Source organism: Ranitomeya imitator, chromosome 3 (assembly GCF_032444005.1).
Source record: "Ranitomeya imitator isolate aRanImi1 chromosome 3, aRanImi1.pri, whole genome shotgun sequence".
Lineage (NCBI taxonomy): Eukaryota > Metazoa > Chordata > Amphibia > Anura > Dendrobatidae > Ranitomeya > Ranitomeya imitator.
The window spans coordinates 145,546,900-145,559,309 of record NC_091284.1 but is presented as its reverse complement, the minus strand read 5'-3'; the positions used below and the strand labels follow the sequence as shown (position 1 = coordinate 145,559,309).

Sequence of the window (12,410 nt, the reverse complement as noted above, 5' to 3'; positions counted from 1 at the left end):
CCGGGGTGGAGCAGCCACCATGATGTCCCCTTCAAGTGCCGGACCTGGTACCAAGTACCCCATTGCACTGGCGGGCGACTCAACGTGGGGTCACGGACAGGATGTATTCGGGGGTGAACTGCTGGGGGCGAAACATCCTATAACCCACGTGACAGAGGTTGGTCAGTGTCACTTACTTTATAACTATGGGATATTATGGTGCTTGTATGCACGACACCTGCACTTCTGCCTATACATTACACAGGGAAGATGGCTGCCAGTGTCAACCAGTGAAGCATTAACTGAAAGGGGTTAGTACAAAGGGCAATAAGCACTTAACTCACATACGTTTTTGTAGTAAATATAGATCTGAGTAACTATTTTATGTTGTCAATTTCATTTAAACTATTGTGTGTGTTTTTTTACAATTCTAATCTGAAAAAAATAGTAATAATAAGTAAGACACACAGTTAATGATGGTACAGGAATGTGACCTATATTTCTAAATCAAATAACCTCCTTTTTCTTCATTTTCATCTTTCATATTCAACCTATCAAGACGGGTTTCCTTATAACATAGCTGTTGCAATACTTTAAAACGTCATCACAATTTATTAAAGTACGCAAAAAATTATTCCACAATAAATCAACATGAGACAAAAAACCTCAGCAAATCCAATTTCCCCAATTTTTCGACAGTCATACTGAACACTTAGCACACATGATCAAAAATCTAGGGCCATCTCTATCAATAAATGTGTGTCCACATACATCCACATAATATCAAATGGAAAACCATTTTATAAAATATTTGATGGTCCAATTCATAAAATATATTGCATGGAGCCTTATCCAGTAAATATTAATGTCATGACGACGACTGCACTGTAATCCACTCATAACACTACAGTACACTACATTTCCAACATTAGCTAAGCTCACTACCATTACTTCGGATCTTCGATGTCACTGCCTATGTCACGACCCCCTGCAAAAGAGTAAAACAAACTCACTTACCAGAACCTCTTTTAGTAACGACTTTCAAGCTTTGTGCCAGGGTAACATAATAGAGGATCAAATGTGGAATAGGAGCTTTCATCTTGTGACTCTCAAGAAAAGGTCTCTGAAATAAAAGACATTTTTCTTTTAGAGGCGATCAAAAACTAACAGATAAAATGACAAAATAGAGTGAGACTAAATAAACACAATTTTTTTGCTTCATCTATTAATTGCTGCAGAAGACTAAGAGAGAAGATCATAAATATGTACATATATCGTGTTATAAAAGAGGAGAAACTGCAGCATTCACCTGTTCATTAATTCCAGAGACTTATTTTCCACCTAGATTAGAAAAACCAACAGCGTGTTAGTTGATGGCATACTCCTATGTATAGACAACAGCCGTTTCGCACCGGGAAGACACTTCTTCCTGGTCCCAGTGTGAAACATCTGTTGTCCATACATAGGAGTATGCAATTTACTATCACCCTATTTCTTCTCTTCTACAATACCATTGAACTTTCTATATATGCTGAGCAGGATAACATACCTCCATGAAGTGCACATACTTTTTCTTTATATTGTAATATATATGTATATATATATGTATATATATATATATATATATATATATATATATATATTTGTGCGTGTGTCCATGTATATATATACAGCTCCGGTAACAATTAAGAGGCCACCACATCAAAACCCTGTCATGGGCAGCCCAATCTCCAGTCCTGAACCCCATTGAAAACCTATGGAATGTAATCAAGAAGATGATGGATAGTTACAAGCTATCAAACAAAGAAGAACTGCTTACATTTTGGCACCAGAAGCAGTATGAAAGACTGGTGGAAAGCATGCCAAGATGCATGAAAACTGTGATTAAAAATCATGGTTATTCCACAAAATATTGATTTCTGAACTCTTCCTGAGTTAAAAAAAAATTGTATTATTGTTTCTAAATGATTATGAACCTGTTTTCTTTGCATTATTTGAGGTCTGCAAGCACTGTTGTTGTTTTTTTTTAATTTTGACCATTTCTCCTTTTCAGAAAAAAAAATACAAAATTTATTGCTTGGAAATTGGGGGACATGTTGTCAGAAGTTTATAGAATAAAAGAACAATTTACATTTTACACAAAAATATACCTAGAAAGAGAAAATTCAGACAAACTGATATTTTGCAGTGGTCTCTTAATTATTGCCAAAGCTGTATAATACTAGTTGGATTATGCATAATACATGCCAATTGAAATTCTCCATTGATAAAGCTGTTAAAATATTTTTATCAGCTTCTCACTATGATGTCTGAGCCAAATGATTATATAGTGATTAGTGACTCTAAATAAACACGATTTATCTCTTTCTGCAGAACCAGTCTGCTGGAAATGACTTTTGCAGCAAATTCCTTCTCATTTGTCAACTATGTACCAACTGACATTTGGTAATCCCTCTCCTTTTTGCAACATACTGTAGGTGCTGTTTTGCTTCTGCGTACGAAAACCTGCAGAACATCACATTACCTATCTCAGTTGCCACAGACTGTCATATCAATCAAAGAATGGTGAACATGTCCACCATGTATAAACATGGACATTATAGGAAATAAAATACTCGGTCTACTAGAGATGAGTGGATCTGGCAAAATTTGAATACACCTGTCTGTGTGAATTTTCCCAGGAAATATGACATTCAGAATTGTTCTCGAATTGAAAGTCCTTTAGTATGTTCTATGGTCTCTCTAGACCCAATAGTATAATAAACGTAAGATGTAAAAAAATATAAAAAATTCTCATACTCACCATACCACTCATCTCTTCGACCCATCACCTGTCTGTTCCTCTATGCAGTTTCTGATCATAGCCACTTGACCTGAAATTCTCTCTCAAGCTAGTGGGACTTCTGACTCTGATCAGGCCCATGATAGTTCTGTGCAAGTATGTGTAAGATTGCCATTAATAAACACTGTGTTATGACCTGGTGGTTAAGAGGCCACACTGATATGACCTGGTGGCTAAAACGCAACATGGAGCGAACTCTGAGAAGGTGGTATCTCTACTGACCACAGTCCCTAATCCTAACAACAACACTAGAAAAGGCCGTGGGATGTTCCTGACTCTCCCTAGACACCTCTTCACAGCCTGAGAAATAACTACCCCTAAAGAAGGACATAGAAAGCTATCTTGCCTCAGAGAAAACCCCCAAAAGGAAAGATAGCCCCCCACAAATATTGACTGTGAATGGAGAGGGAAATGACGTACATAAAAATGAAATCAGATTTCAGCAAAGGAGGCCAATACTAAACTAGATAGACAGAGAGAAAAGGATACTGTGCAGTCAGTATAAAAAACTACAAAATCCACGCAGAGTTTACAAAAATGAACTCCACACCAACTCACGGTGTGGAGGGGCAAATCTGCTTTCCCAGGCTTCCAGCTTGCCTGAATAATACATAGTGACAAGCTGGACAGAAAGAGACATATTTGCAAAGCAATAGAGTCCAAACAAATGGACAAACAAAAACTAGCAAAAACTTATCTTTTGCAGACAAGGACTGGCCATATGAAAATTCCAAGGAGAGAGCCAAATCCAACCAAGAACATTGACAGCAGGCATGGACTAAAGCCCAGAGCAGGTTTAAATAACAAACCCAGGCAAGGCGATTAGTGAAGGCAGCTGCTACAGCTACCTAAAGGAGCAGCAGTTCCACTCGAAACCACCAGAGGGAGCCAAAGGGCAGAACTCACAAAAATACCATTAGCAACCACAGGAGGGAGCTCCAGAATGGAATTCACAACACACTGTGTGCCATGACCTTCCATGAGCTTGCATAGAACTATCCCAATACCAGATTTACAAGACCCAGCTTAGCATGACAGGGTTTTTTAGTGAGAGCAGTGGTGATCAGAACATGTGACGAGAACTGGATATGTGAAAGTGTGGAGCAGAGGGGGTCACAAAAGTGAGTGGTAAAGATAGTGTAAACATTTTTTGTAATTTTTAACATATTGATGGTCCTTTTTATTTCAAAATAGTGGCAACCAGAAGCAACCATTGTGATGAATCTGCACAGAAGCAAATGTAAATGCAGATTCTTTTATTTACATTCAATTATAGTCTCTCATCTCTACTAACTACATTCAACTGGTGATGAAAGTATTGAACATCCCACAAATTTTCAAAGTAAATACATTTCTAAATGTACTATTGAAATGAAATTCTCAAAAGATATCGGTAACAACTCATCCAATTTACACAGACAAATAAATCAAACCATAGATGTCCATAAATTAAGTTATGTGTAATAATGAGAAGGGACACAGGGAAAAGGTATAGAACACATGAAGAGAGAAAGGTGCAAAAAGCAATGGAAAGTCATAACACCAGTTGAAATCAATCAGTAATTAGAAAGCAATCTTAATGAAAAATTGAAAAATAACATCAGCTGGTTCAACTGCTGGCCTATAAAAAAGGTGTCTTATCACCAGGGTTCCACAAAATAAATATCTTATGATGGGTAAAAACAGTGAACTGTCTCAACACGTTCACAACCTTAATGTGGTAAAACATTCTGAACACATTGGTTACAAAAGAATTTCTAAACTACTGACAATTCCAGTGAACACGGTTGGGGCCATAATCCAGAAGTGGAAAGAACATAATTTCACCATTAACCAGCCAAGACCAGGTACTCCCCACAAGATTTCAGACATAGGGGTGAAAATAATTATCAGAAGAGCTGTCCAAGTGCCAAGGACCACCTGTGGAAAGCTACAGAAAGACCTGGAATCAGCATGTACAATTATAAGCAATGCACTCATCCTCTATGGCCTTTATGCATGCTCACCAAGCAAGACTCCATTGCTGAACAAAAAGCATGTTCAAGCACATTTGAAGTTTGCAAAACAACATTTAGACAAGCCTGTGAGATACTGGGAGAATATAGACTCGTTAGATGAGACCAAAATGGAACTTTTTGGATGCTATAATACACACCATGTTTGGAGGCCAAAAGGCACTGCATATTATCCCCAAAACACCATACCAACAGTAAAGTTTCAAGTTGGGAACATCATGGATTTGGGCTGTTTTTCAACATATGGCATTGGAAAATTTCATGTGATTGAAGGAAGGAAAAATGTACCAAAATAAATTTGATAAAAATCTGCTACCATCTATAAGGATGATGAAGATGAAATGAGGGTGGACATTTCAGCAAGACAATGATGTCAAACACCCCATGCCATGGAAACTCTCAATTGGTTTCAGAGAAAGAAAATATATCTGCTAAAATGGTCCATTCACCACTTGACTCCCCACTTAACCTGAATCCAATAGAAAATGTATGGATGAAACTACTGTAAAGCTCAGAGTTCATTCAGTATTTTAAGAGTGTTTGAGTGAAATATTGTGCCAAACGCACACCTGAGCAATGAATGTGACCAGTTTCTCTATACAGGAGACATCTTGAAGCTGTTATCACCAACAAAGACTTTTGTATTAGATAAATTTCAGCACGTGTTCAATATTTTTTGCCTGTGTCATTTTTCATTTTTACACATAACTTAATTTATGGACATCTATGGTATGATTTTTTTTTGCCTGTATGGATTGGATGGATTCATACCAACATCAGGTGAGAATTTCATGCCAATAGTACCTTTAAAAATATATTCATTTACTTAGAAAATTGGTGATATTTTTTTCAACAATTAGTTCACCTATTGAATTATTTATAATATTAATAGTTGCCATGGAGTTCCATTTCCTGTAGAAATTTGCAAAGCCTGCAGCCTCCTTGCTTTATATTGTCCTTGAACTCTTTTATGACTCCTACAATTCATATAATTAACGTTAGAGAAAAATTATCTCTAGCATAATACACAAAAATACAGGTATTTTTTGTAACCCTGTGAAAATGTTAATTTGTTTTAATCGTTTATAAGCTATTTACTAATATAATAACAATTTTATAGCTTTATTTAAAGTGTAAAACAAAATAACAAAATCAATTAACCTTAAAAGTATAATAAATAATGATAGTAGATATGTAAAAATCACACTTTTCACCTGCAATTCGAACTGTTTCCTATTATGTTTTAATAACTTTTTAAGTTACTTAGCTTCACATAAGTATTGAGAAGATGATAAAACTGAAGAATTCCCAGTGACTTCCTATAAAATATGATAATTTATAATTACTACTTTTTACTGATATGCCATGCATTTATTCGAGCTTATATAATTTATCTTTCACTTCAGTCTTAAAATTAGAAAAGATAGAAGAAGAAGAAATATGAGAGTGGAATAACTTTCTGTGGCATAATACATACAAATTAAACATGATATATAAGCCTGGGGCTTCCATGAACTCTCTGACAATGTTAAAACAGCATGTGAAAGTAACTTCTGCTTCATTCGGGGACAGTGAATGGAAGAGTATACTTTCATCTTCGTAAGATAGATCAACTGGGATGAGATTCCAATTTCCTCCCAGTGGTATAAATGGTGAAAGTTTCCACAATAGGAAAGACAGCATTTAAAAGAAGAAATTACAATCAGTTAAATATGTGAAGAAATCTAAAGGCATATTAAACTAAGGAGTTATTACCAGATATCAAGAAAAATGAGGTCATCTAAAATTTGACATTCCATAATACACCATATGTTACAGCTACTTGGCACTCAAAGTGTCAAAGTTATAAATATGATAATATTTCTGTGGGTTGCGTGAAACGTCTTCCATTCTCAAGCAAGGTAATTCAATAAATATAAATTACCGGAGCTCCACAAATCATATTTCTTATAGGTGATTTATATCAATATCTCTGAGTTATACCCCACTGGTTTTCCTCCAGGAACAGGGCTGGATAGAATAATGTTGATACTGTAGGATGAAAAGAATCTTTTTTCCATTGCTGTAAAACTATATTTAAATAAAGGTTATCAAAAGATGTGTTCCTCAAATAGCATTTGTGTGTACCAGCCTTTAAAGAACACGATTGATAAATGACTAAAGTGTCATTCCGCCCACAGCAAAGTCATGCACTAAGATGCAAAGAAGTAGATGATTCAGTGTGAATATTATCGGCACTGCAGTCTTTTAAGAGATGTGTGAGTCACTCTCTTAATAATAATAAGCTGGGTAGTTAAAAAAAAACCCTCATTTTATTATTATTTGAAGATTAATTGCTTTCACCAACAAATTTTATTAGGGCACTAGGACACAGAATTTCCACTGTCGATTCAACAACTTCTACATAGCGTGGAAATATTGCTCAATCTCTTGACTTGTGGCTTATTTGTGCTTATGTACAATTGTTATCTAATATGTACTACGTTGGTAGAGGTAGAATTATCAACTGTTTTCTATGAATCATGGTAGTAGAATAGTGGAAGATGTTTTCCACGTGGTTACGTTTATAGGCCCCATAACTAGAGATGAGTTGATAAGGTAGAATTCATATTCCCCGCTTTGCTTTAATTTTCCTGGGAAATTCACTTTGTAGAGAAAATATTCTCTGCAAATTTAATGGCCATTAATATTCTTTAGGGATGACTCCAGACCCCAGAGCGTAATAAACTTTTTAGAGCAGGGAGTCTCAGTCTACAATGCGAGGCAGTAATCAGAGATGTGGTAAGGACAGGATTGTTGGGGCAAGAAACAGACAGGGGATGGAGAGGAGCAGTGAACTCAGAGATGTCAGCGGTGCAGGGAATATATGGATTTTTACCCTTTTGATGGCCGCATATGGGTCAAAAAAATATCGAGCTGCCTCCATTTTGCGTATTTTGCATGGAAGCATAGTACAAAAAATCTGCATTTTGAAGAATGTGGATTTATTTTTACAATTTGAGAAGAATTTAATTCCATTCAAAGACATTCGTTGATCTCTACTTTTAAGATTTTCTGCACATAGCTTTATTTTTAGTCCCAGTGTGATCCAACAAAACACTAGGACCAGTGTTATAATAGGAGACTGTGCACGTGTCTGATTATTTCCAGTCCAAGGAAAAAAATCTCAGGTTACCCGAGTTTGATCAAGATATTCAAATTGTGCTCAGCAATGTAAGTGAATGAGTCCATGGAAAACATTGGACTGTGCTCGGATGACATCTCACTGCAGTCCAATTTCCATGGATTGATAGAATTGAGTAGATAGAGAAATATTTTTCTTCATCTTCTCCTCATCTGAGAGAGTTTGATCAGAATGTGATTTGCATAATTGACCTAATTGTCTCTGATGAGAGAATATATGCTTATGTGACCCTAGCCTAACTCTTATGGATTGTTGCAGAAAGGCAATAAATGGCAAGAGTAGAATTGTTGCTTAAAAATTGCCTATGCTTTAGATTTTCTTCCTCAAAATTATAACTTTAATTTTAGCATTTTTATAATGATCAGTGAGCATACCAGTATTAAGACATGAAATGTTCAGTAGAGATTGTTTTTAATAATCTCATTGCCATTGCTATAATCAACAGAATTTAAAGTAAAACTTTCATTATGAAGCTTTATGCATATAACACTGGATAAATCATTTACAAAAAACGGGGTAGCCATCTATCCTTATTCACTTCTCAGCACAAAGACCTCTGCACAGGTTATACAGCATGCACTGAAAACTCTTCCACATAAGTCAGTAAGTCAGACACTGTGTATTTCAGTCTATGCTCCAAACAACAGCTGTAAAGCAAATCTCATAATGCTGTTAACTAAGGGTGGCAGCTCAAGACATACGGACACCTCAACATCACAAAATCGTCAAAAAGGCGCCAAAATGTAAACTAAAAATAGATCCTGTGACTGGTCAAAAGTACACCATGACTTTACATTTTGGCGCCTTTTCTCTGGCCTAATCATATCAGACCTGTTCATGAGGAGAGATAACAAGAACCAATCAAACAACACAAATTCATTTAAGCTGTTGCTGAGCCCCCAGTCAGAATAACCCCTGAAAAACTGAACTCTGATTAATACACTGCCAGGTCTGTGACATCATGCAACCACAAGCTTATGCCAGCTGTGTGGTTTTCCATGCCAGTCAAGATGTGGATGGTACAGAGGAGAGTTCACTGTGTTCTGTGGCTTGCTAAATTCGAATCAGTGACCAAAGTGCTATGTGAATATCGGCACATTTATAAAGAAGAGCCACCACATAAGAATTACATTACTCGGTGGGATAAGCAGCTGAAAGAAACTGTCAGTTTGGTGGAGAAACCCCGTTCTGGTAGGCAATCAGTCAGTGACGAGTTTGTAAAGGCTATAAGGGATAGCTGCCTAAGGAGCCCTTAAAAACTGTGCTTGTGTGTGCTTGATAATTACACCTAAGCAAGACTACGGTTCATAAGGTGTTAAAGAAATGCCTCTGTTTGACGGGGTACAAATTGCGGCTGTTGCACGCTAACAAACCAGTGGATAGACCCAAACGATGTGCGTTTGCTACAGATAAGCTTCATGAGATCGACAATGATACAAGATTTTTGCAGAAGATTGTGTTTAGCTATGAGGCAATCTTACATGTGTACATTGAACGTATCAACAACATTAATAACTTAAAACAGAGAATCACAGATATTGTTCACTCTGTTATACCAGACATCCTTACCCATATGTGGAAAGAACTTCACTATCGTTTGGTTTTGTGTAGGGCATCAAATGGAGCCCACATCGAACTGCACTGAACAGGTATGAAACTGGGAGAGTTTTTCTTTTATTTGGAGCAGATTTCACATTTCTATCTTTTTTGTTGCTTTCCAGTGACTGGTCAAAAGTGCACCATGACTTTACTGACACACTGTATGATACATTCAGTTCAAAGGGATAATTCAGGTACATGTCACTCTCAATCATTGTCTATCATTAGGCTAATCTTATCCAATTAAAGGTCAAAATGTTATTATTACATTAATTAAAAGGAAATGGTTAGTGTTCCCGTTCTCAACCAATAATCAAACATTAGTAGCAAAAATTCCATACACACACAAGATGTCACATAAGTACCCAAGGTTTTAAAACAAATAGTGAAGGAAGTGGAAAGAAAACCTGAATACTTTCCCTTACAATTTTTTCCTGACCATGCTCCTCCCTTGCAGGTAGGTTGACACCCTAATAATGCACGCAAGCTGTCTCCCTAAGTGAGAAGCTGAGGCTTATTCAATTTGCTATGAATTGATATGGTGAATCTTTTTTGAAAAATGACATCCATTTCTTATATCATAAGCATTTACGCATAATTAGCACTTTATATTGTACAATGGGCACTGACACATTATGTTTCTGTGTTAGTAGGATCTATCGGGATCCATTTCTCTGTGATAGTACTTATTGTGGTATTGTCACTATTTCTTCGTTTTGCATTGTCACCTTATTGTGGCTGTGGTAAACTGGTAGCCATTTGGGGTTTCTACCATTAATGACAGGCTGAGGCTTTTTACATCTGCTATGGGAGATGGAGTTCATCTCATATGTGTCAATTAATTGTGATCCTTTTTGCATTTATGGTAGCATATATTGTGGTGCTACCAATATCCTTGCCCTCTGCATTGTCACTTTATTGTTGCATCTATATTTTTACCTATTAGAGATTGTTTTAATTGCTTTTTTGAATCTCCATTCTTCTAAGGTGTCTTTACTACCTAGGGCCATCCAAGGCATACCAGGGTGTTCCGACGGTGAGCGGGGTCACCACAACTTACTTGCACTATTAGGGTGCCAACCTCTGCAGCAAGGTAGAGGTATTATTAGATAAAAAAGTGTAAGGGAAAGAATTCAGGTTTTCTTTCCACTTCCTTCTCCACTTGTTGAAAAGTTTGGGTATTTATGTTGGCATCTTGACGGGGAACATTAACCGTTTCCTTTTAATCAAGGGAATAAAAAAATTTTGATTTTTAATTGGATGAGAATAGCCTAGTGTAAGTCACTTTTAATACTATATACCTCATTGTTAGTTTATTCATTTTCTTTCACTCCACAATAGGTAGACAGATAGATAGATAGATAGATAGATAGATAGATAGATAGATAGATAGATAGATAGATGTGGGATAGATAGATCACATAAGTGTATCATAGAAGTTTAATGCTCAAAATTAATTCCAGAATGATGTATAGAGCTTGTACCCTGCCATCTGACATCATCGCACTCTAATCATTATCTATATTTATCTATTCTCCCTGCAGGTATGTCATCCATCTTTTACAAACTGAACTTTCCTATCTCAGCTTTTAACAAAACTTGGTATGTCATCCAGCTTTTCCAAACTGAACTTTCCTATCTCAGCCTGTAACAAAACTTGGTATGTCATCCAGCTTTTCCAAATTGAACTTTCCTATCTCAGCCTGTAACAAAACTTTGCATGCTTTTCAACTGAACCCTGCAATATCCCCAATGTTTTTTATGACCTTGTTTACTCTGCCTTGATCATATACATCTGGCTCTCTTAATTATCTGACAAAGAGGAGCACAGACTATTCTCTCTGCTTCACATCTAAATGCACTTTGTTGCACATATATTGTATATCATAAGTCTGCCAAGATGTCAGTCTGCCCACTGTATCACATGAGTGTATCATAGAAGTGTAATGCTCAGAATTAATTCCAGAATTGAACCAGAAGGGAACTGAAGGTAACTGGATACAGTCACTGTAAGCAATGTTTCTGTTTGTTTACTCTCTCACCCCTATAATCCTTCACTTTCTACTAACCCCCTTAATCTCTACACTTAGCAAGGAACTGGTCATCTCTTCTTCAATCCTCCCCATCCTTCTCACCTCCTCCTCTGAACTGTTCCTCAACATACAATCCTCTGTCTCCAAACACACAGTCCCCTCATGCTCTCTCCTGCCACCACCTGCTAACACTTTCCCTGCTCCTCCTCACTGCTGGTGATATTGTTCCATATCCTGGTCCACCTCCCCACATTCCCACAGTCATTTCTACCTCCCATCCATGCTCTATCACAACTTTCCATAACCTCTCTAACCTTATACTCATCCATCGATTGCTTACAATCTGGCTTCCAGTCACACCACTCCACTGAAACTGCCCTAACTAAGGTCACCAATGACCTATTAACTGCCAAGGCCAAGTGACACTACTCTATCCTCGTCCTCCTGGACCTGCCTTTGACAGTGGACCATCCTCTATTATTACAGACCGTCTCATCCCTTGGCATCACAGATTGGCCCTATCCTGGATCTTGTCATACCTAACAGACCAGACATTCAGCTTCTCCCACTCACACACCACCTCCTCACCTCATCCCCTATATATTGGAGTCCCGCAAGGTTCAGTCCTAGGGCCCCTGCTATTCTCCATTTACACCTTTTGCCTGGGACAGCTCATAGAATCTCATGGCTTTCAGTATCATCTCTATGCCGAAGACACACAGATCTACATCTCTGGACCAGATATCACCACCCTACTA

The 12,410-nt window shown here is 37.2% G+C and overlaps 1 protein-coding gene across 1 annotated transcript in view; it reads right to left on the bottom strand.

Moving 5' to 3' along the window:
- The window catches only part of IL1RAPL1 (interleukin 1 receptor accessory protein like 1), a 2,437,811-nt gene that overhangs the window by 1,905,088 nt on the left and 520,313 nt on the right, over nt 1-12,410 (bottom strand). Inside the window, exon 2 of the mRNA XM_069761543.1 lies at nt 997-1,102. Coding sequence (XP_069617644.1) covers nt 997-1,078 — 82 coding nt within the window. The 5' untranslated portion in view covers nt 1,079-1,102. The remainder of the gene's footprint in view (nt 1-996; nt 1,103-12,410) is intronic.